The 24,625-nt window shown below is 37.4% G+C and overlaps 2 protein-coding genes across 6 annotated transcripts in view; both read right to left on the bottom strand.

Moving 5' to 3' along the window:
* Nucleotides 1-216: 216 nt before the first annotated feature.
* On the bottom strand, nt 217-23,081 carry LOC107086346 (myelin basic protein-like). 5 transcript variants are annotated; one of them, XM_015377220.1, is made up of 7 exons: nt 22,740-23,081; nt 13,262-13,366; nt 13,085-13,111; nt 12,407-12,436; nt 9,999-10,070; nt 9,823-9,841; nt 217-1,432 (listed from the first exon to the last, which is right to left on the bottom strand). In XM_015377220.1, exons 1-6 carry the CDS (start codon nt 22,857-22,859, stop codon nt 9,839-9,841), a joined length of 357 nt encoding a protein of 118 aa, XP_015232706.1. In that variant the 5' UTR covers nt 22,860-23,081; the 3' UTR covers nt 217-1,432; nt 9,823-9,838. The 5 variants fall into 5 exon arrangements, with proteins under 5 accessions (XP_015232706.1, XP_015232708.1, XP_015232703.1 ...); XM_015377222.1 differs by lacking the exon at nt 12,407-12,436 and having other exon boundaries at nt 22,740-23,080; XM_015377217.1 differs by lacking the exon at nt 9,823-9,841 and having other exon boundaries at nt 228-1,432.
* The window catches only part of LOC107086345 (myelin basic protein-like), an 85,732-nt gene continuing 83,971 nt past the window's right edge, over nt 22,865-24,625 (bottom strand). The window contains exon 4 of the mRNA XM_015377216.1: nt 22,865-23,300. Coding sequence (XP_015232702.1) covers nt 23,002-23,300 — 299 coding nt within the window. The 3' untranslated portion in view covers nt 22,865-23,001. The remainder of the gene's footprint in view (nt 23,301-24,625) is intronic.

Below are 24,625 nucleotides of genomic sequence, written 5' to 3' on the forward strand. Positions count from 1 at the left end.
ATTATCTCATGAGTCATACACTCTGGCTTCATAAAAGTAAAAATATGTCGTACGTTTTGTTTGCCTTGACCCGGTAACATCACTTCCTGTTGCTCCCTAGTTATGCCTTTTCATCTTTATTTTAAAGATGCACCATTGGCTGGTGGTCATGTTAGGAGGACAAAGCAGACTGAAAACACAGATGGTAGGGTTGGTTTATGTGTTTTTTTTTTATTCTTTTAATGTTCAGTTAAAAAGGCCGGTCATGTTTTATTACATGTACAGAAATGAGGACGGTGTTTACATTCATTCCTGGGATCCATTCAGCAAAAAGAAAAAAAAACTCACACTGAACTCACAAAAGGCTCGAGCAAACAGAAGGAATGGAGCTTTTTTTTTTTTCCTTTAAAATCATCGATCTTTGTTGTTTTTGTTTGTTTTTTTTTTACATAAAACTTGCACATTCTCAAGGAAAACTTTATATTGTGTCATTACAGAGTTAATCACAGAGCACCTTTATGAAAACTGTGTTTATTCATTCACCAGAAGGAAACACAGCTAATAGTGTTTTTGGCAGTCGGGAGGAAATGCACATTTTGCCAACTGAATTTAGCTCTAAGTGCGTGACAGAAAACAGGGCCAACAATCATCAGCAGACTACATCATAGCATTAAGCATGTCTGCAGCATTAGGGTTCAGATTATACTTTATTATCAACTCATACGCTTATAGACAAGGAAATTGTCAATTATTAGTGAACTAAAGAGAAAATGTCTCCTTTTTTGCGCAAAACTACCTGCTAGCCTTAAGTTGGTTAAAACATTGCGTTCATAACATGACGCTTAACAAGGGTGGAATGGAAAAATGACAACGAAGAATAATAAAAGAAAAAGCTAAAGAAACAAAGAGTTAATTGCTAAGAGGAAAGGATCGAGGGAGAGACGAAGACAAAGACATAAGACAGAAATCTGCTCTTCTCTAACCCAGAAGTGACCCGGTCTTATCAACCAATCAGCAAGTGGCAACAACGGTCAAGTCAGTGATACTTGCACCGGCCCGAACCCTCAACTGCTCCAGGCCTACTTCGGGTTTAGCCACCTTTCTGTTAGAAAACCAACCAAGGAGAGACAGGAACCTAAACTGTACACATAGACGGGGGGATCATTCAGGCTGCACACGTGAGCGGCTTCAGGATCTCAGCTTCACACTGGCACACACTTTGCATGAAGCTTAGCGGGGGTGGAGAGATTGTGTTGCTGTCTATCAGCTAAATATATATTATAGCAACATTAGGGTGTTAAAAAAAAAAGGCAGATGACCAGATTTCCTCCTTTCTTCTCTTTTTTTTCGTCCCCCCCTGATGTGCTTGCATACATCTACCCTCTTGGTGTTGGAAGGGGTTGTAGAAGGAGGGAGGGGTTCAGCGTTTAGCTGGGGAAGCACTCCTGCTACCCTGGAAAACAAGACAAGATACATGTGATCAGTATATGCAAGAGATGAGCTTTAAACCACTGCTCTGGTGGAATAGCCAGGTCCTTTTTCTTCACTGTGTGATGAGAACAATCAGCTTCTGGGTCAGTTCCTTTAAAGGCCTGCCAGCAATCCAGGCGAAGCAGAGAGCATGCCAATTAGCTGATCAATGCACTTAATTATTCCAAGCAAATCCTTAATTCCTTTCTGTTGATTGTTTGGAGTCTTTCCCCAATAAAAAAGATCCTCGCCTCCTAAAGAACATCTTCCTCTGTGCTTCATTAGTTCCTTCATCAACCCTGACAGCTGCACTCACATGCCATTGTGTTGCTCTTATCCTTTTTGTTCTTATCTGCTCTTCCTCTGAATGAGATGATGGGATCACAGGTAGTGGTGAAACCTGATATTTACATGCACTGAATAAAGAGCCGTACGCTCACCACCTGAATTAAAAATCTGACTGAGTTTTGGTTCCTTTAAGACAATTAGGATGACCCAAACTGTTTGCAAAATGGCAGAATTTTTTTTTATTTATTTTATTTTTTATGATTTAGGAGAAGGAATTAACATACGTGCTCTGACCTGATCGCAGCCAGAGGAGCCAGATTGATAACAGCAGCTCTATCTGTATAGTTCTACCATCTGGAGTTAAAAAGGCACAAACATATTTGCTGCTTAAAAATGCACAAATTCTCCAAAAGATCTTGACCTTTTTTGACCTTTTTGACCTTGAACCATTGATTCTTTTTGAATCAATTTGACTGCATGATCTGTTTGAACTGTAAAGTGCCTTGAGATGTCTTGTGTTGTGAATTGGTGCTATAGAAATAAACTGAATTGAATTGAATTGAATTAGCCAGCCTGTTTTGTTTCGTTGCTCATTCATGTTTCCACCAAACATCTTAACATCCAGACTTTGTCAAACTTTCTGCGTAAAGCTGTTTCTTATTATCCAATCCATTTTTTGGGGGTCTGCACCAAATCGACCCCGCATCAAAACAATCCCACAGCATGATACTGCCCCTCCTGTGCTTCCCAGTTAGAAAGGTGTGCTTTGGCTTGCAGGGTTTGCTCTTTTTCATACACAAATTCTTTCTCTGTCATCCATTTAGAAAAGTCAAATAGTTTTTTCAATCCCAAATCACCTAAAAAAGTTTGATCTTATTGACAAACTTTGAGCAATAAAAATATCCATTATATAATTTTTTATGGCTGTGCATAATTGTAAGAGGTTTCAAACAGCACAGTGATTCTAAATAAAAAGTGCATTAATATATCATGAAACAAGTTAAAGTGACAACAGGACTAAGGACATAAAATTTAATTAACAAACTGATTAAAATGTCTTCTTTAAGGAAGCCCTGCCCAAAAGGCATAATTATAGTTTATGCTCAATAATACAGAACAAAACAAACTAACTTATATGAAGTTTAAAAAATAAAGTAAATATAACTATAAGTATTCATTGATTAGGGTTAAATTATTCAGCTAAAACGGCTTGAAGAAGAGCTTTACATCTACCCAGAGGAATAAAACGCTAGAGCTGAAGCTAATGTTGAAATATGTGTGTGAATAGGTGCCGCATACATCATAGGTTAATAACACTGGAACTTATTTATATATTTATTTCAGGGTTGAGAATCAAATAAAAGCTTTTTACTATTGAAGGAAAACAATGCAGTGGATATTATTCTAGCAGATGCAGAAACCAATCCCAGTAGTATTTCATTATTCCCAGCGTCTGTTCTTTTCTAGGCTGCAAACAAAAGCTCCTCTCTAAAGGGAATCTACAAATTTGAACATTTGCATTTGGATATCTATCTATCTATCTATCTATGGATAGATGTCTGCAAAGAGAAGATGTTATTTAATGTAATTATATTCCAAAACAAACCTCTCAGAGCTACAATACATGTATTAATTGGATTAGCTGCATTGTTTAGACTCAGGATCCATTTGCCTTTCAAACAAACACAACTACTTAATGTACTTTAACTATATTAAAGGTATAGTTCATGACTGAACTTGATTAAAGATAGGTGCTGTAAAAAACTTTAGATCAAAATCAGGATTATACAGAAATAAGCATCTCTAATTTAAAGCTTTTTAATGCTCTTAGAAATAATTTTAATGTCATCAACAAGTTCCCATGACTCTCATATATACACAGCAAATTCATTCTTCATCTTTACCATCGGCAGGCTGCAAATTTACTTTTGTTGAAATTAGCATTATCCCATTCTCTAGCTTTTTCTCCACTTTGAGCTTCTTTTCCGAACCGGCTTTACAATCAACCGGAAGCAGTTCTCCACAAATATGTAAATATATTGCGATGTATTTGCATATTTGCTAATATATATATCATTTAATAAGTTGTTTTTATAAACTTTTTTTTCAAAATAAAGCATTTTAAATGCCAAAATAATCACATTTATCTTCAATCAGTATAAATACTGTGGCCAATCCTAAAGGGACTAAACCCAAGTGAACTAATAGGCTCTATGCACAGCTCCACTACTTCCTGAATTTAAGGCAGCTCCTTTGTTTCCTGTCTTTCATGATTGGATGCACTGATTAATCCAGGTGTGTATGACCTAAGTAGCTGGCCAGACACACCTGGATTAATCAGTTCGTCCAGTAATGAAAGACAGGAAACAAATGAGCTGCCTTAAATTCAGGAAGTAGTGGAGCTGTGCATAGAGCCCATTCCATCTGAAATAATTTAAACAACATTTTATGACCATTTCAACTGCAGTCATGTTTGGATCATGTTTATTCATGTTAGTCATGTTTCTATTACTTGAGGTGGTGCAGTACTAATTAACTTCCTGTGGGGAACGTGAACTAAGAAGAAAATGTTAAGAAGTTCTGGAAAAAAGAAAAAAAAAAATTCTGGTTTAGAAGTAATTAGTGATGTAATCCATTTGGAAAAATGGGGAAAAAATAAAAGGGAAATTAAAAATACATGAGCAGTTTTGAAGTTTTTCTTTTTTTTTTCTATTCTGCTCTAATTTACTGTTGGTGAAAATGCGTGAAATGTTTCCTCCAGGAGGTTTACTCCTGCTCTGCCTGCCTCCCACCTAACTTGATAATGCAGCAATGGTGATGTCACTTTAAAAGTTTTTTTAAATAAAAAAAAAATCTGCTTTGAAGCTGTTGAGAATAAAGTTGTAGAAAGCTAAATACATCTTAAGACTGACTATTATCTGACTAGCCATTAGCTTTAGCCTCCAACACCGACTAATGTGGATTATTTCTAAATTATTTCTAATGTGGATTATTTCTAAAAGACACAATGATAGTGGTATTTATTTACTCTTTTTTTTTTTTTTTTGAGTTTTTACGGCACAAATGGCTTGTTTTTTCAACAGTAGGCTGAAAGGAAAGAGAATATGAGATAGGGGGAGAGACATGCGGGAAAGGACCACAGGCTGGATTCAAACCAAGGTCGCCGGCGTCGAAGACTAAGGCCTCCATACATGGGTCATGCGCACTAACCACTGTGGCACTTGCACACCCATGACAGTGGTATTTAAAATAGAAAATTAATTGGAAAAATCTTAAACTATCCTTGCACAGAAGTGAAGTAAATATATTTATTGGACTGTTGTCTAACACATATTAATAAGGATAAGGTACTAATATCTCTGTCAAAGTGAGTGGAGAGTAATAAGTAAGTAAGAACACTTTAAATATCAAAATATATCAGCTTTAAAAAAAAATCTTCCACATTCAGAGAATGACGCAGAACCTCTGCAAAAGACCGGTTCTGTATCCGTTTGTGCTGAGAGCTCTTCTCGCAAAGCATTATGGGATTTGCTGTCACAGCAGGCTGCTGTCGCCATAGGCTGTTGCTACCCGACAGTGGCGACTAATAACATAGATGGCGCAGGCACCCTTGTGGTGGAGGAGAAGTTACGCGGCCAACAAGAGTAAAGTAGTGATCATCTGTCATAACGGTAAGTTAAGCCGGGCGTACACTGTGCGATTTTTTCAGTCATTGCACGCAGCTACTGCTCACACTGTACGACTAATCGCAGGGTTTAGTCGTACAGTGTGAGCTCACAGCTCACTATTTATGTTCGGCCCGACACTCTCATCTGCTCTACCTTCTTACACTGTACGACTTAAAACCACGTCGTACTCCGCTCCCCAGTGCGATGGAGCTGCTCTGACCTGTCTATCAGGAACGCAAACAAATAGAAGGGGAATATGAGGCTTACTAGAGTAAAATGTGCTGCATTGGCAATTTGTGCAATTTTGTGCTTAAATTCCTAAAAAGAAAAGTTAACGACATATTTAGAAAAAAGACATGGCTGAGCAAACGTGGCTACTACGGTCTGTCAATTTTACAGACAGAACTGCATTTCTCTTATATCACCCCTGCCATGCTGCTGTGTTTACAGAAGAATCCTCCTTTGCTCATGCACCCTGAGCGATTCGCCCACGACGATTCCTGATCGGGAGTTGGTCGTGACAGGCTGGTCCCCCCTCGTAACCCCCCGTACACTACACGACTCACGACGCACGATCAGGCTGATAGTCGGGCCGATCGAAAGATTCTCGCAAGACTGGAAAATTGCCCCGAAAATCACACAGTGTACGCACAGCTTTAATTGAGTTCACTATAAAGTCCTCTATATAGTCCCGGCTCTATAAAGTGATTGATGGTTTAGGGCAGATGTTCGGACATGGCCCAGGTTTACACACAGAGTGACGGTGTAAAGCATGGTCCAAGAAGTGTAACAGAGGGCACATTAAAGCACCAGGGGAATTATTTCTTACTGCTTAAAAATCTGGTATTAGAGATTTAATTGAAAAAGCTCCTAACAGAAAAGAATAGTTCAATGGAGGTGTTTTATCCTAGAAGAAAGGAGTGTAGTTGTTTTTCAGTCAATAAAGACTTTGCAGCTTTCCCTTTGTTTTCTGTCCTTCAGTTTCATTTTGTTTTCTCATTTCCAGAGGCTTTGTTGTTTTATTCCCACCCTTTCACAAAACCCAAAAGCAACAATAAGATGCAACATTCTGAAAGACAGGCAGATTATGCTAATGAGACAAATCTTTATGGATTGCTTAAGAACATAATCCATATTGTGGAACGTTTGTTAGTTCTCGTCCTGGAGCAAAACCGGAAGACCGAGCTTTTCTTCTAGACGTCTCAACTAGAATCCATTATCTGTCCTGAAAGAAAAAAACTGCTTTACTCAGAGGTAGATCTGGCGCTGGAGGCAGAAATAAAAAGCTTTAGTCTGAAATAATAATCATGACTGGATCGGGCTGCATCCTAATTTGTTTTTGGATTATGTAGGAGAAAAGGAATGAATGACTGAGTACCTCTGAGTCCTCACCAATTAGCTGCATTTGGGAGATTAAAAAAAAAGGCATCCCAGAGGTCCTTCATCTTTAGATTTATTTTACTCTGTCAGCTCAGATTTGACAGTTTAGCTTCTTCTATAAAGATGGAGCCCTTGGGAAATTTGGATTTATCTCCCCTCCAAATCATTTTCTGAACCATCGGATCTACAGTGGGGCTTTAAAACCATAGCTTATAAGGAGATTCTCGCTCAGGTTCTCATGAATGTGACAGACTGCTGTGAATGCTAACGATGCTTTAAAAAGTTGGCCGGATGTTGAAAGCCATGAGAGTTCAGTGTGAGAGCTCCCACAGTTTGCACCAATAAGTCATTCCAGGATTGAAATCATCTGTCTGTGCAGATTTTTACTTTTAGAACCAGAAAATTATTAGTTGAAATAGATTTGCAAAGTTACTTTAAAAGCATATCTGTTTGCTTACAAAGAAAAAAAAAATCTTATTTATTCTTGTCACTGTTAGAAAAGTATTTTGTGACTTTTAAATCTGATTATCTGCACTCCATGACCTCTAACCTTTTACCCACTGATCACTGGGTTAGATGCATTCTCTGACTGTTAGTCAGTTAGTTTTTACCCTTTTATAAATGTTATTTTGAGTATAAAAGTACCTTTTTTAGCCTCTAAATTATTTATCTTAAGAATGGAAATCCCTCCGTAGATGAGATCACAGCACTTTTCAATGGATGTAGGCAGTTTTTGTCCCTTTTATTTAGTTTCATTAATTCTCCTTTAAATGATGCTATATTTTGCTCATATTAGCTAATATTTGTTCATATTTGCTCCCCTTATCAACAGTCTGTGCTTAACCTTTGCTTGACATCAGATTAGATAATGATTCAAAGAATAAAGTGACGCAAATCTGCAGTTCATTCTAGCTGAAAGAGGGAGCGAACCATTCAGAGAAGACGTGTCGCCAAAGTGCTTCATTTGGGTCGATTGATCCGATACCAAGTAAATAAACGACCAGTTCCACACTGTTTATTAAGGTTTTTTGCACCATCAAGCTTCGGACCTTTTACACTTTTGTGTTTTTCTTTTGAGATTTATAGGTGACAAATTGAATAAAACATATAAGTTGTTATATTTTTTCTTAAATCAATTGAAAACTAGAATTTGAGAGCAAATAGAAACCAAATCTACTGTGTGGTCGAGAGTTGAGAGACTATAATGCAATAATGGAATTTCTCCTCACAACAGCAGCAATTTTTTGGATTTTTTTTTTAAAGAAAAAAAAATGTTTTTTAAGATTTTGCATTATCATAATGAGTCAGAGCAGCCGATCCAGTGGCTGTTACCTTTTAGACCAAGCAGAGCAGCTGAAATTGTACAAACTAGAATATAGATCACTGTATTGCTCCAATACTAATACTGACTTGATAAAATGCTACCAATATCTTAGCTCAATCAATCTTATCAGAGGATAAAAAGACTGAACCTAAAGCTATGTATCTTTTATTATTATAAAATATTTGCAGATCTTCAGGAAAGATTAAGTTTGAGTTTTAAAGTGGGAATTATATTCTCTGCAGCTGTGCTAAAACTTACCCTCCCATTAAAGAAAACTAAGTTCACACTAGCTATTCAAATAACAAAAAAATTGAAAAAATAAAAATAAAAATAAATACACATTCATAAACAATAAATTAGTAAACTAAATAAAAAAATAGATTTTTTTTTTTTTTTATAATTCTAAAAACAAAGAAACTCCCCACAAAATGAAAGTACCTTAACCCTTTAAAGCCTGGACCTTAAAATAATTGACAGAATTATTTTTTTTCTTTTCTTATTTTTTTTATTAAAGTTGTCATTGAACTTTCTGACAAAAGACAGCAAAAAAAAAAATTAAGTTCAATTAGATCATTTATTTGCATCAAAATTGATGCAAAAGCCATTTCTCTATAATCTTTTAAATATTTTCTGTTCACTACATGCATCTTATTGTGTAAGTCAGGGTTTTTAGAATAAAAAAATAACACTGATGATGTAAAGGTATCAAAAACTCATGTATCAAATATGATATAATTGGCTTTATAGGGTTTTAATCATGAACAGTGAACCAACATTCCTGTCAACACGTCCAGAAGAATGAACATTCCTTGACCTTTAGAGAAAACACCTGATTTCAGGGATCACTTTAAAGGACAAACATTTAAGTTCAAGAGCTCCATCAGGCTTGTTTAGTTGCTATATATGTAGATATAGATATATTCAAAATCAGTATCATGATTAAATCATTTTATTCACTACTTTTATCCATTTAGTTTAAGTCTGTAAATTTTCAAGCACAACTTTATATATGACACAGACATGCTGTTTAAATGTTTCTATCCCCAATAACCATCCTACTGGCTAATATTGAAGAGTTTTGAGTTTTATTTTAGTAGAACTCCCTCACACACACATGGTGGAGGTTGTTTCAGCTGCAAATATAAATATTAAATCAGCACCATGGCAGGAGGAGTTAAAAGTCATTTCTTGACCTGAGATTTCTTAAACAGATAAAAAGTGGAGATCCAAAACCAGATACACGATTCTGATCAGTTCATTTCTACAACTTCCCCTCTTGGCTTTTTTTAACTAAAGGCAAAACCAAAATACAAGAAAAATATGTTGCAGATCAAATGAAACTCTAAAATAAAATAAGGACTCTCCTAGCATCCGTAAAAATGATGAATGCCAGCGCATAATAATGGAAAATAAAACAAGCTCATTAAAGATGCATAAGCCGACCTTCCCTTCGTAGTGAAGCGGTCGGTTGTTAGCTGCAGCCAGGGTGGATCCTCACCAGAACTGAACCTACATCTTTCAGCGTGATTATATCAGCCATGTCATGAAGCTTACAACATGCACAATAATCAATCTTGTGTCTAAAAGCCTCTCATTATTATGCTTCTGGTTGCTGTAGCAATGACATTATAATGTTTTCCAAGCGAATCAATGCTGAGCAAATGCACGGTGAGTTAAAGGCAAGTATCCCTCCATCACCCAGTATTTACTCACTTTGCTGCTGATATCATCACTGAGGTAGAAGAGAAAACGCAGAGACAGAGGCAAGAGCATCATTAGGGAACAAATCTAGTTTCTTAAAGCTTTTAGAACCAGAAAAAAAGCTGAAAGAAATCCTAACTGGGTTTACTAATCAGTTAAAAATAGAAGCAAATCTTTTTTCTTTTTACCATTTTGAACATCCTAGTCAGGGAGCCTTTTCCGTCACCTGCACCGGACTTCTTGCTTGACTTCTGTTGGCCCTGAAGAAAGCAAAAGAATTCAAGCATGTTAAAAAAAAAAGTCTTTCACACAATGTTAAGGGACTGAGATGTGGCCATCCTCTTTTAAGAGAGCCATGGATTAATTTATAGTTCAACCCAGAGTTTAAGAATATTCAGAGAGCTGTTAAGGTAGAAATGACTGATCCTTCACCAGAATATTCTCCGGAGGATTGATTTGCGTCCCTCAGCAACTCTGGTTATTGATTGGGGTGAGATCCAACTGTGCCCCAACTTTACAGCATGATTGCATTGTGCTCCTTTAACATTTCATAATGCTTGAATTATGCATGAGTTAGAGGCTGGAAAGGAGCGTTCAACTATGAAAGTTTGAGGTTTATGAAATTAGCTGAGAACTTTGTATTGACTGAGACAATAAAGGGAGTCAGAAAAAAAGGCAAACTCTCCTTTCATAACATCTTTTAACCTAAAATTATATATTAAAGCACAAACAATTAATACTGCAGGTAGAAGGATAGTTGCATATGTCTAGAAATCAAACCTGACCGACAACCGTTCTATAGAGACACCAGATAAGGCAGAGAAGTTGAAGGCCACCATTGAAGCACCTATCGACTCCTTCAGGGACGGTGTTCTGTCAGAACAGCATACGCTGTCAGATCGGCATACGTTGTTCTAATACGCATGCGGGAAAATAGGCAGCATTATTCCCATGTTGAATTTTAGCAGCAGTGTTCCAACCAGCAAAAACATGTTTATTTAAACTTTTAAAAAAGCTTTAATTTTACTGTTTTTTATTGGATGCAGAAACGGACAGACATGGTTGAAGTTTATGGGATCTTGAAAGAATCATCTATAGCTTAAACCATATTAGAATAGAACAGAATAGAACAGAATCAAATAGAAAAGAAAGAATAGAATAGAAAATCCCTTTATTGTCCCACAATGGGGAAATTCTGGTGTTTACAGCAGCAAAAAGATTATAGAAAAAATGGTTGAACAAATGTGGACCTTAGAAAAATGTATTAGAATAACATAATAGTGAAGAGTTAAAAGATAAATAATAAAATACTGTAAATTGTCAATATCAAATTAAAATAAGTTACTTTGGTAATAAAAGAACGTGTGGGTGTGAGTTTAAATTTGGTTGGATACTGTTTTCATGTTTAAAATCATAGAAAACATTAGCTGGGGTTTATATTATGACTTAATTTAGGTTGGATAAAAACCAGGCGTATGCCGATCTGACAGCGTATGCTGTTCTGACAGATCAACGGATTGAGAAAGCTGTGAGCTCTGGGTTATACATATAAGTTACAGTCTCTCAACAAAACAACATTAACTGCTGTATATTGGTTGTATTCGTGGCAGAAATATATGTATACTGTAGGAGCTTCAGGTTATGAACTGAATTACTGAATCTGTTTTTCTTAATGATATTCTAGGTAATTAAAGTTGAAATAAATAAAAATAAATCTAGTTTAAGAGGTTGTATTGGCAGATCAGCACAAAGGCACTGTGGATTAAAACCTTTCTGTTTTATGTCTCTATTTAATTTGATTAAGTATAGATCAATAGATGTAACAAAAGTAATTTCCCTCTGGGATTATTAAAGTATTTCTGATTCTGATTCTGATCAAGAAGACAAAAAGTGTTAAAATATCATTTCCTCACCAAATGATGAATAAACTATCAATAAGGGAACCTTTCCAAGGTGGAGTGCAAAAAAAAAAAAAAAGTAAACTTTCTTGTCCTTGACTTAAAAAAACAAACATAAAAAAGGAAACATAAATCCATGAATGTATTTATGGACTTTTCTTAGGAAGTAAATAATCTGTTGTCAGCTAAAGGGTAGATTTGATCCGCTCCATTTTTCTGTGCCAATATATTTGATGACGTGTCGACGTCGTTTGTTTAATCCACAGCTATCTGTGGGGCCACATCCGCACACAAGCACAACAGTGTTACAGTAAATCATGTGCTGATGATGTTGTAAATGGAGGAGAAGGGCAGCTTTCCGTCTATCAGCCACAGAGCAACCTTTAGGATGATATAAGCACCATGAAGAGTCGAGCAATGCTGCTGTTATCAATCAGAATATGGAAACGTCACAGAATGACCATGATAAAACAGAGTTTTATCTCTGATGTACTGTATGTGGAGATTAGGAAGACTTTAGTGGATGATGGAGAGCAAATGTAAAAGGAAAGAATCACCAGCGTCATTATTGAAGGTAAATAACAAAACAAAAAAAATAAAAATAAAAAAATGAATTACTTGATACTGTAAGTTTTAATAAGACATGATCCTTTCTTTTTTTTCTTTTTTTCTTGTTCTTTTGGCCATTTTAAACCTACCAGGCCTATCTTGGCAGCTAGTCCCCTCCACTGGGTGTAGAGACAGAAAGGAGGAGAGGAAAAAGTAGAGAAACAATGTGTTTAAGAGCAAAGGCAGGACAGGGGAGTGAAGGGGTGAGTCAGGGGGGAGGAAGGGAGGGAGGGAGGGGGAGAGTTCACGTGGGACATGGGGGTAAGATGTGCAAAGCAGGGCAGGAATAAAGAACAGGGCAGACGTCTGTTTCAATAGTTCTCAAAAAACTATTTATAGCTTCTGATCATAACAAAATGTCCTGCAGGTCCTTAAAGGAGGAGATAAAGCTTTAGTTTTACATCTCCCTGTTCTTTTTATCAAAGAAGTTCATTTTTCAAGATCAAAAGTTTAAAATAAATAAAAAGTTCATTACTGATGCCAAAGTATTAATAATCACAATCCCTTTGTTAAACGACCAACACAAATTAATGTATAAGGATATGCGGGATTTACACTATTTATTTGGATGGCTCTAAATAAAATCTTCACATCATTAAAACTGCTGAAATATATTTAATCGTATTAATTAGTCCCATAAAATGCCATTGAAATCATATCGGAAATGTGAAAAGGGCTATTAACACCTTTTCGATGTACCGTACTATTTTACTTACCTTTTAGGAAAACGGAATGGTTGTAAGGTAATAAAAATAAAGCAGACTCACCCTAGATTTAGGAGGGGCGGGGGACACCTGAGGAGTAGTTAAGAGCAGACAGTACAGAAGTTTTAAGTTGGTCAGACCAGAGTCAGAAACAAAGATGAACAGGAGAGCAGTAGTGTGTCCTGGTTTCATTGCCAATCTAAGAGTCTGATGGTTAGAGAAACATGGCGTACTACTCACGATCGTGCGGAAGAAATGGACCACAGCGTTCTCTGCTCCGCGTTTACGTGGCGAGGTGGCAGACGCTTTCTGAGGGGCTGGAGAGAGAGCACCTCGGAAAGAACCCTGGGAAGAGAAGCAGAGGAGCAGCAGACTTTCACTCTGAGGCCTTACTGTTCACTCATCCGGCTGAGTTTCTGGTTGTGGCTCAGATGAAGATCTTTGGAGAGTTTATTTTCCTGTATGTAAATGATAAGGAGTCTAACTGGTGTGTTTAGAGCATTAAGCGCTCTCTGCTTCTGTCTCCTGTAACCCTAGTCGTCCTCAGCAGATGGCCGCTCACACTGAGCCTGGTTCTGCTGGAGGTTTCTTCCTGTTAAAAGGGAGTTTTTCCTCTCCACTATCACTACACGCATGCTTAGTGTGAGGGATTGCCTTTGAGTCAGTGAGTCAATACAATCAACTGGTTTTCCTTAGAAAACTGAATCAATTTGACTGGATGATCTGGTGAACTGTAAAGGTCTTGTGAATTGGCGCTATAGAAATAAACTGATTTAAGTACCTTAAATATGTGAATTGTTTTGGATTTAATCTCAGAAGATCAGTAGAGTGTTTCATGTGGATAATGGTGAATAACTGAACGGGTTCATGGAAACGTCTCCAGACTACAGGGCCACATTCCTGTGTCACCTTCTACCTCAATAGCTCTATTTTTTGTTTCTGTACCACAGATTGGAACTTTTTTCCCCTGAAAAATAATGTCCTTTCACCAGTTACTGACTGGTTTACCAACAAGGACTTCAAATAACTTTATCATCCAGTCAGACCTAATGTAGGCAGATGCCTTCACAAAATGCAGGTAAGAAAATTTCAGTTGGATGTGAATCTAGAAGGACAGTTAGACTGTTAGTCTTTAATTTTCTTAATGAAATGACACTTTTTCATCCTTAGTTGGGTAGATCCAAAACTCTGAGGGCCCTGCAATATATTTTTTGCCCATGTTTGCAAATAATAACTTCAGCTTTAATGGTAGAGTAAAGCACTTCACCGGTTTTTCCTATGCAGTACAGATGTATTGATTAATTTACAAGAAATTACAACATTAAAAAGATAAAATTTTACAGAGAATTTAAATCTAATAAAAAAAAAAAAAAAATATATAAATAAATATAAGACTACAATGGCTGTGTGATAAAAAAGAATGTTATTTAATCAGTAAATTATTAAGAGACACAGATCATTACAGTTCACCTTAAAGACATAAGTAATAAAAAATAAGCCTGTCCAAAATACAGACTCAGGCCAGTGAAATTAGAATAACCAGTCAAAGATTTTCAAAAATTAAATCCGCAAAAATAAATCAAAAGGGGTTAACCTACAGGCTTCTGGCTTGGCTGCTCACTGATAGTGGAAATTCATTTTAATATCTGACGTTTACTTTGTATTTGATCCTCTCTGTCATGACTTAAGAATGTAAATGAAGGGATTAGATTACTTTTAAAAAGCTGATTATTTTAAAAGCTGTTGGCTACAGTAGCTCTGAAAAGATTTGTCTCTTCATTAATTAATTTGACTCACTAACAGCGGAGAAAATCCACCCAGCTAACTATCAAATACTGGAATAGACTAAAAATGATCAAACCGGTACAACTGAACATGTGAAGGAGCTCATCTTTTCTAATTGATATGTTAAAATTTTACAAGACCAATTATCATCAAGCATTAACCTGAGTGTTACACGAGAGTTCAATAAAGCAGAATAAAGAATTTAACTTCTGAGGGGATAAAGGGATTTTTTTTACCTCTGCAAATATTAAAGAAACACACCAGGTGTGAATCCTAAACCAATCTCACTGAATCCCATCTGCGAGCTGCACAGTTTTCACGTCCTCAGTGAGTTCATGCCTTCCCCCTGAATGTCACCTCCTGCTTTTCTTTCTTTAACCTCCCTAATGGAACAGGGACATGTGTGGATTTTCTCATGTTTTAGGGACCTCAATCCGTTCCAGCATGGTTTCAGCTCAACCTTTCATTCAGGAACAAAAGCAAGTCTGCTTGAACTCCGGACATTTTCGGACTCTGACGGCGAGGCTGAATTTCGGTTTGTATGAGATGAAGGTGGACAACAAAATCAATGTAATGTCCTCTGAAGTCCTGGATTTCAGACTGCGGGAGTTTGCCTGTGGGGTTATGATTCTCATCCATTACCTCACCGCTGCCTCACATCAAAGATGTTTAAGGTGGAGAAAAAGTGGGGAACTTACACCAACATGACTGCTGGAGCTTTTATGGCTGATCTGAATGTGGAAATACAGACGGTATTATATGAAATACAAATAGAGAAAAAAACAACCTTATACATTGTTGCAACACTATTTCAAGCATTTCTTTTCTTTTGTTATTCTTTTGTTAACTCCAACTCTTTTCACCAGAGACCCCTAATGATGCCCTCTTGAGTAAGTGTATTTTTTGCATGGCTAGGTCTGCAAACAGAGAAGGATGGAAATAGGGGTAAAACGAAGAGCTTCGGGAAATCAGAGCTGACACAATGATCGTGGGCTTTGTTTTAAGGGAGAAAAAGGTAAGGAAAAACAAGACATCAAAAAATTCTGGGGGATTGTCCATAAGCCATCTCATTTTACCTTTGAAGTAAATAACTGAATGCTCGCTCTTCTGTTTGTTCCAAGAGAAGCAAAAGGCAAAAAAACTGTTTTTGCTCAAAGTTTTCTCAGAAATTAAAGGGAAGCAAACAGAGAGTGAGAACGACAAGAAATATAACTTTATTATTGCTGAGTTATCATAATAACACACTACCAGGAAAGCATTTAACTAATAAGCAGCTAAAAAGTCGTCAATAACTTTAAAGGAGCTTTAAATAGACACAGCTAAGGTGGGATTATCTGATGACAACAAAACTACACACTGCATGAATCTGGCTAAAAGAAAAGAAAAAAAAAAACAAGTCTAAAAAAGCAACAAGAAGTCCCATTTTATAGTGTTTCATCTATTCAAGCAAGAAAACAGCTGCTAGAAAAGCATCTGATAAGCCCTAAAACTAAAACATGTCTGTTAGCAAAGCCTACACTGCACATTACCCTAAATGTATCATCAACTCTTTATAACATGGTGCTGTGTATTTCTCCTTTAGAGCAAACTTTGTCCAGGTTCTGTTAGGGCCAAGTTCAGACTATTTTTGTAAACCTGGGAAAGTCAAAGTAGAATGTTTTTTTTTTTTTTTTTTAACACAGTTTTTGTTGCTAATTGGTCCACTTGTCCATCAAACTCACACCCACGTCAAACTTCAGCTACAGAAATTAGTAAAATGTTGATCAAAATGGCTGTTAGCTTAACGGCGAAAGTTTTTTCTATGTATTTCTTCAAATATTGTATACAATGATGTATTAGTTTGAAATGCTATTATATTCCCCATTATCTGCTTCTGTCTCCTTGAACCCCAGTCGGCCTCAGCAGATGGCCGTTCACACTGAGCCTGGTTCTGCTGGAGGTTCCTTTCTGTTAATAGGGTGTTTTTCCTCTCCACTGTCACTACAAGCATGCTTAGTGTGAAGGATTGCATCCGAGTCAATGAGTCGATGCAATCAACTGGTTTTCCTTAGATAGAAAACTTTGTATCAATTTGACTGTATGATCTGGTTAACTGTGAAGGATTGCATCCGAGTCAATGAGTCGATGCAATCAACTGGTTTTCCTTAGATAGAAAACTTTGTATCAATTTGACTGTATGATCTGATTAACTGTAAAGTGCCTTGAGATGACATGTGTTGTGAATTAGCAATAAGCTGAATTGAAAATTATGTAAATGCCTGTGCTCTTGTCACATGGTTTCCCACTTCTTTTCCCAAACAGAAGCACGTCTTGTGCAAAGGAAAGGAAAATCTGTTTTTGATTTCAACGTATTTCTAACATACCTATTTTAATTCATCTATAGCTATATTTATTTATTTTCGTCAGGTATTTCTCTGCAGTGTGTTTCGGGTATTCAAATTTTAAAGGGATATCCATGGTGTTTTATTTTTTATCAAAACATAGCATTCAATGTTAGCATTTAGTTATTTCCAGTGTTTTCACTCATAACTTAAAATATCAAGTTTCCTTATCACTTCCTTCTACAACTTTCATTTCTTTTTCAAATTTTTGTTTCAGCAGCGATTGCTCATAAAAACAGAGTAGTATGCAGCTTAGTCATCTTTAATAGTTTACGTTGTTAGACGTTGCTGTACAGTTTGATTCTAGGTGAGGGATAAACTAAGAAAAGAAGAAGCATGAATTAGAATCCAGATGATGTGACCGTTTCCCTGCACTGCATTTCAGCCCATCTAATGATCAGCACTTGGGTTGCAGGTCAAATCCTGACCAGGGGTCTGCTTTATTATAAATGATTGTTAATATTTAATCCAAAGAAAAGGTAACGACTTTTGGCTTCATAAAGCTATAGTCTTCTTGCTTGCTTAACTACCTGAAAATCTTCAAGGTTGAAAGTGAAAGTTCCAAAACTTTGTGTTTCATCCTAAAATGCCAAACAGGAGACATTATTATTTCCTGACATCAATTATTCTCTCATAGTCTTTGTGTTCCATCATGGCCACTTACACAGGAATTGTATATCTGTGACAGCTTTTCTACTCTGACTCCTGCATCTGCTCAGTGTTTAACATTCATCACAGAGGCGCATTTCCTTTCACAGGTAAGAAGATTAAGTTCTATTCAACTCAGTTTTTATATGTTATTTTTGCTAAACCCACAAACAAATGACATCTGGTGCAAAGTAATCGTGCCCAAAAACAAAAGTTTTATACCCAAAACTTTGCAGCTGCACCCATATTGTAAAGAGGAAGAAAGTTAAGAGGGCTTTAGATTTTTAGAAAGGAAAACATAAAAGTTTATAATCATTTTTTCTATAGCCTTTGTATGGACAGAAAGACTCAAAATAATTGTTTCCCATCATAACATTCATATGGTTTAATTCATATTTTAATAGGTGCAAAAGTGCTCTGATCCTCCCTCAGGTTTTGCTCTGCACTGCTGGGAAGCTGGCTGAAACACAGCTCCTTCATTTTAATTGCTTCTGTAGATCAGATGAAAGAAACTACAGACTTTTTTTTATAGTATACTTGTTTAGTGTGAGATGTTGGGGGGGTAGATGCATATTTTAATGCATCTGATTAGCTTGGCATGTAAACACTTTCACAAGGTTTTAAAACGTTATAGTTATTGGTTTTAATGAGACATCAAAGTGCCAGTCTGAGCCAATGTAGGAGACACAGAGTCACACAGAGCGCTGCCTCTGCTACACCTGCTGCTGCTTTCTACCAGCTGCTCACATCGCTGAAAGATGGCCTCCAATTTCCCTCAAACATTTATATATATATATAAAAAAATTATTCTAGCTGTTAGGAAAAATATCCTGCTGCAAAAATTGTTCTGGGATAGAAACATAAAGAGCCTCCAACGATCACTCATACTTCATGTTATGCATTTTTGCTTTAATTCTTTGTGTCAGCATTATGATGCAACAAAACCATTTCATTTTTCATCCCCGTTATTGCACTGGGAGAATCTAATGGCTGCCAAGCTACAGTCATGTTTCATCATGTTTAGATAATACACAGTTTGCAGTCGAACTAAAGAAAATTGTAGCTCCTTTCTTAAGAATATGATTTAAAATATGTACATTTTAAAATTCCTTTTCAAAAATGATGAACAACCTGAACTGTGAAGCGAAACATGCTGCATCCATAACAACCCTTTGGTGTTAAACTTTGCTTCTTTCAAGTGTGACCGATAAAGAGGAGCAGGGCTGGCAATACTTCGGCAGAATGACTCATTTTGAAGTTTGCATTTAATTTGCATTAAAAAAGATTTTAATTTTGCCAGTTCATCATTATGCAGAAACAACTTCTTCAAACAGGACTTCTGGACTATTGATGTTTCATTGTAATTTAGTGCTTAAAGCATCCAAGTGTAAATGATCATATACGTAAGAATGAATGGACCACATAGGTTTTCACGTGCATATAACAAACCTCATGGATTTAATTTTATCTCTCTTTGAGTCAAGGCCCAAATACATTTATTTCTGTTGCTATGATTTAGGAAAACATATTCCAGAATCATGCCCTGTTTTGGCATAAGAGCTCCAATTGTTTTCTTCTGTTTCCTGGCAATTTAATCTTTATGCTCACACAAATAAGCCGAGGCAGTCATCCATTACCGAGCTCTATCAGAGTGGAGATAAACAGTAGCTCTGCTTTCCATTACGCCTACTTTGATAACTCTTTTTTTCTGTGCGGTGACGGACAGAATATATTTAAACTCTTTAAGTCTCGACGATAGAGACGGCAAAGAATGTGTCTTTTCTGCAAACCAGGAGACAAATCCCTTTAAAGAAGCAGCAAATGGAAATTAGAAAGGATGTCACATGTTGTTAGTGGGGCTGTTTAAATCTATCATTCCTTTACATCAACAAAACTCCGGAGACATGAAGGTGAGTGCAAATCAAAGAATAATAAAACAAAGAGAGCGGTGGGGATGTTGTTACACAATTTTAATCAAGCAGTATTTAGAAAAAAATAAAAATAAAAACAGCTCAAAGCAGGATTAGATCAGGAACAGGTCGCCGGTCACTACATATACAAGCAGTTACATGAACCCAGAGCAGAGTTAAAAGGTGTTGATAAAAAAAACAAAAAATAAACAAAAGGAAAAAACATCTCACAGACTGGGTCAAAGACATTTTAACCTGAGGTGAGCAAACTGGTGAGAGGGAACCGTCCCTTTCCTCATCCAAGACACTGGGGTCAGACAACAGCATCACAGAAGTGAGAGAGAGCTAAAAGAGGCAACCCTGGATTTCATCATCTGACTGACACGCTGTACCATGAAACTAAGATGCAACTAAATATAAAACACAGAAAAAAAAGTTATTTCTTTGTTCTTTCCTCTTCCTGCCTGAACAGCTTCTGGAAGCTTCATTTCACCTCCAGTTAACCTGTGATTTATCCCCAGGATTTGAAATGATCAAAAACTCGTCAGCATCTAGCGGCAGATATATCCTCAGACGTTTTATGTGTCCTGAAACCAGCTATTTTGCGTTTAATTGGATTTTTAGCAAAACATCATTAAAATAAAAGACATTAAAGTGGCTAAAAATATATAAAAAAAGATAATTAAACCCCTAAATCCACCTACCAATTTAGCAAACATTTAAACATCCAAAAATTAGACAAACTCATTTGTTATTAAGATAAACACTAGTGAAGCTTTTTAAACTAATACTGCAGCCTGTTGGTCTGTCTAAGAATGAGTCTGAAGCAAACGGGGTGAAAGTAAAATGTTTGCAACTTTACTTATTTGATTTGCTAAAGGCAGCAGATATGGGCAAACTGTCACTGACTTGATCCGTAAGCAGTTTGAAGGCAAACCATCGGTGAACACAGCGTCACTGATATCTATTTATTTCTAAGGAAAACTTTTATTGGTACAAAACACCAACATGCAGCTCATGGCAAAAATAAGGAAACTTCCAAAGTGGTTCATTTGATGCTTTTCCCTGAACGTTTCGCCATCTATGATCAGCAGAACAGGCGAGAGAAAAAAATAAAATCAGTTTACACCTAAATCTTACTTAACCTGTTAATTTATAGCTAGCATAAGGCGTGGGGGTGGGGCTGGAGTTGGGGGGGATGCATATGTCAAGCTGTTAAGTATTTCTTTTTTCTTTTTTTTTTCCTTCAGCACTGATTAGCGAGGAGGCGGATCTGATTTCTCATGCAATATGAACAGAGGAACACGACTCTGCTGAAGTGTTGCCGCAAACTGCCGCTTAACTAACGGAAACAAAGCAGGAAGCAAGTATTAAGGTCCAAGGCTCTTATTGCAAAGATGGCATTTAGGACTATAGAGTGGCAGCAACAAAAAAGAAAGGAAGAATATACATTTCTTCCCGCTACCTATAGTTGAGCACTGCCAGTCAGCTGGCTCAAATACAAGCTTTAACATTTATCCCTCCTATTCAAGAAAAATAATTCAGGTGTTTGGAAATATTTTCAAAAAAAACTGGAAACCATCAACTTACGGAAACCAAAAAGGCAATTATCCTAATTACTGTAAAGCTGTGAGGTACATGTTTGTTAAGCAGCTGACTGCGGGCTAGTTACCTGAGGGCTAATTAACCAGGAAATATCTGCTTTCTCTCGTCCCGTTTTACTTTCTCAAGAACAAAATGTAATAAATTGAGCCAACTAAGGATGGAAACCACGACTACAATAATTTCAGTGGATTTTCCTGCTACACCCATGCGTTTAACTCAAAGTACGAGTAAATATTTCCACTATTCTTGCGGCAAGGATGATATTTGACGTTTTTAAAATGAAAACCTTCCTAGCTGAAGATTATCATACAGCAGGAATCCAGAACCGACCCATGTCTAGTGGAAGGCTAACTAAATAATTTGGAGGATATAACCTGAACCAGCTCCGCCTCCAGAGGCCATCGCTGAGTGCTCAGCCCATAGCGGAGGACAGGCAGCGGAGCCAGCATGGCTGACACCGTGCCAAGCAGTCCAATCATGTCTGGAAGCGGATCCCAGTCTGGTCAGTACCAGGAGCACAAAGCAAAGGATTTTTCTTTCATTTCGTTCTGAAAAACTGTCCCTAAAAAGTTTTTTTTTCCAGGGATAAAAAAAAAAATGTAATTTAAAAAGTAAATAGAACTCAACACATCACAGTTAACTTGAAAGAAAAAAGTTAATCTCTACTCACTTTACAGGACAATCTTTTAATATAATTTCAAAAAGAAGGGCTCATAAACTACTATACTGTATACAATATAAATAATTTTCTTTGATCATTTCAAGCATAAAGTGATCATTAACTGTGAAAGTGACCTAGCAGGCTGGTGTTGCCATAAACAGCAGCAATGTACCTTCCTGGGTGGACTTTTCCCAGACGCTCATAGATCAAAGTGATGAAGAAGCTGTGAGCCCTCTGCAGAGATCCCGCACTAATCTACTTGTCACATCTAAATGACAAACACATCCCATCCTAAGCCTTAGGATTTGGAAGTGAGGTACCTGAAGTGAAACACGGCTGTTCTCCGCTTTAACAAATGTCTTAATAAACATCTTTTAACTTTAAAACTCAACATCTACTGCTGTACCATGATTCAGCTGAAGAAATGCCACGAGCGTAAGTACCATTCATAGAAAAGAAAATCTTCAAATGACACAAAATCACAGATAATATGAATTTAAAATGTAAAACACGGATAAAATGTTCTAATAAGTCATCCTCATGTGTCCAATCAGCACATATCAGCCAGTTAAGTTATTTAGGTTCACCTTTAAATTAGTAAAACCAACCAAACTCAACATGACGAACCATGAAGGAAGAAACATTTTGTACAGAAAGTGATACAGAATCAGCAGAATTACTGACTTATATGAGAGGGGTCTGGTGTTTCCACCGAGACCCTTCCTCACCTTGCCCTTCCTTTTCTTGTCCCCTCCAAAGAACTTTCCTATCTGATCCAGGAGCCCGGGGTTCTTCTTTCTCCGGCCCAGCCCGAAGGCGGCCTGTGCGGAGCTACTTGAAGATGCCATGGTTGTAGAAGCGCTTGACGGGTTGTTTGTATTAGTTGAATGTATTTCTTTTATTTTTGTCTCTCCGTTTGAGAAGAGAGCAAAGCTCAAAAGAGGAATAGAGAAAAGAAAGGAAAGGGAAGGAACAAAAAAAAAAGTCAGCCTATTCTAAGTCCTGCTCGGGGCTCTCCGACCCGCACTCTGAAGCCGTTCCGCTGTGCTCCTGGATGGTCTGCAGCTCGTCCGATTCCGAGGGTCGCTCTTTGAAGGTGTTGTCCTCCCGGCCCGGGGCATCTCGGGAGAAGAGGCGGACCAGGTGGGGGCGTGGTATGGCGGCGTCAGGGTCAGCTGTGCTGGCAGGGTTCCAGGGCTGGTGGGGGCCCTCAGTGCCCGTGGAGTCAGTCACCGCCGGTTTCTCCAAGACGCAGCCATTGTTCTGCTTCGCATCTGCCTCGACCAGGCCTGCGCAGAAACAACAAGGGTCATCTATGGGCTTAGGCCCGCATGGCACACAACAAAACCAGAGAGGCACAAAGGGCCCTTTTTTTACAGGCCAGGGCCCTTCCTGCAGCAGTGAAAACCAGCAGAGCTAATATTCTCTGTTTTTAGCTCACCTTCTGACCTGGAAACTGCCTTAAGACTTCCCTAAAGGCTTCCCTGCCAACATATTTACAACTGTTGACCATTGGTCACACAGTAAACACAAACTTCTATGTAGTGTGAGGGGATATTATGTGTAAATATATGTAAAGTGGAAGAAAAAAGTTGTAGTTTTGTTTCTTCCTACTGAAAAAACAAACAAAACAAAAAAAAAATTGGATCCCTCTCTTCACTGTACTGATCCCTCAGAAAAAAACTAAATACAACCAGAAAGAGGTCAGTTAAGTATTAATAAAGAGCTTCTGCAAAAAGAAAAAAATAGATAAAAACAGAAACAGATAAACAGACCTGCAGAGATCTGCATGGATCTAAAGCTCGGTTGGGATAATCTGCTAACGGCACAATTATCAGTTGGCAAGAAGAAAACCACAGGACATAGTGTTGGTCAAAGAGCATGCAGAGAATACAGCAAACAGGAAGGGAACTGGTTTGATCAGAATATACCAAAATATATCTTTTTGCCAAAAGATACAAAATAAATATCTGATGAGTCAAACTAACACAGCAGTTTTACTTGAACACAGCAGCCACAGTGAAACATGCTGTTGGCAGCTTTTTGTGAAGCAGGGAAGAAAGTCAGAGGTAATGGAAAGAAGAAAGGATTAAAATGGGGGTCTTCAAAGTTTTCCAGGCCAAGGACCCCCAAACTGATGGCGAGATGGAACGGGGACTCCCTAATTATTATATATTGTATGAAATTGTGTTATATCAAACTGTTCCTATAGTCACTCTATGACACGTGGAGTAATGTTACAAAAGTAATTTCTCCCTGGGATTATTAAAGTATTTCTGATTCTGATTCCTGGTTGATGGGACAGGTGTTGTGAATGAAACGGTGCCCAGCTTGAAAGAGCTCCTGTGTGTCGCTGAATGTGTGCATTGATGACTGAACGACATCTTCTGCCTCCATTTATCTGTTTACTACAGTGTGTTGAATTCATGTGAATGTGGATATAAAGACATTTCAATTAGTGGAAAAAATTGAAGGAGGGAATATATAACCAAAACTTTTGCGACCTCCATGCATTACCTCCCTGGACCCCCTGTTGAAGACCCCTGGATTAAAATACAGGAAGCTGAAAAACAGTGGAAACCGGGGTTTATGCTCCGCTTCCAGCAGGAGGATG

The sequence above is a fragment of the Cyprinodon variegatus genome, unplaced genomic scaffold (genome assembly GCF_000732505.1).
Source record: "Cyprinodon variegatus isolate N-32 unplaced genomic scaffold, C_variegatus-1.0 Scaffold149, whole genome shotgun sequence".
NCBI lineage: Eukaryota > Metazoa > Chordata > Actinopteri > Cyprinodontiformes > Cyprinodontidae > Cyprinodon > Cyprinodon variegatus.

Excerpts from the sequence above, each read along its gene's own strand:
- LOC107086346 (XM_015377217.1), bottom strand. The coding sequence starts at position 22,859 with ATGGCATCTTCAAGTAGCTCCGCACAGGCCGCCTTCGGGCTGGGCCGG. Across the intron at positions 10,071-12,406 it reads TAGCTGCCAAGATAGGCCTG|GGCCAACAGAAGTCAAGCAA; the intron begins GTAGGTTTAAAA and ends TGCTTTCTTCAG. Across the intron at positions 1,433-9,998 it reads TGACTAGGATGTTCAAAATG|GGTAGCAGGAGTGCTTCCCC; the intron begins GTAAAAAGAAAA and ends CTTGTTTTCCAG.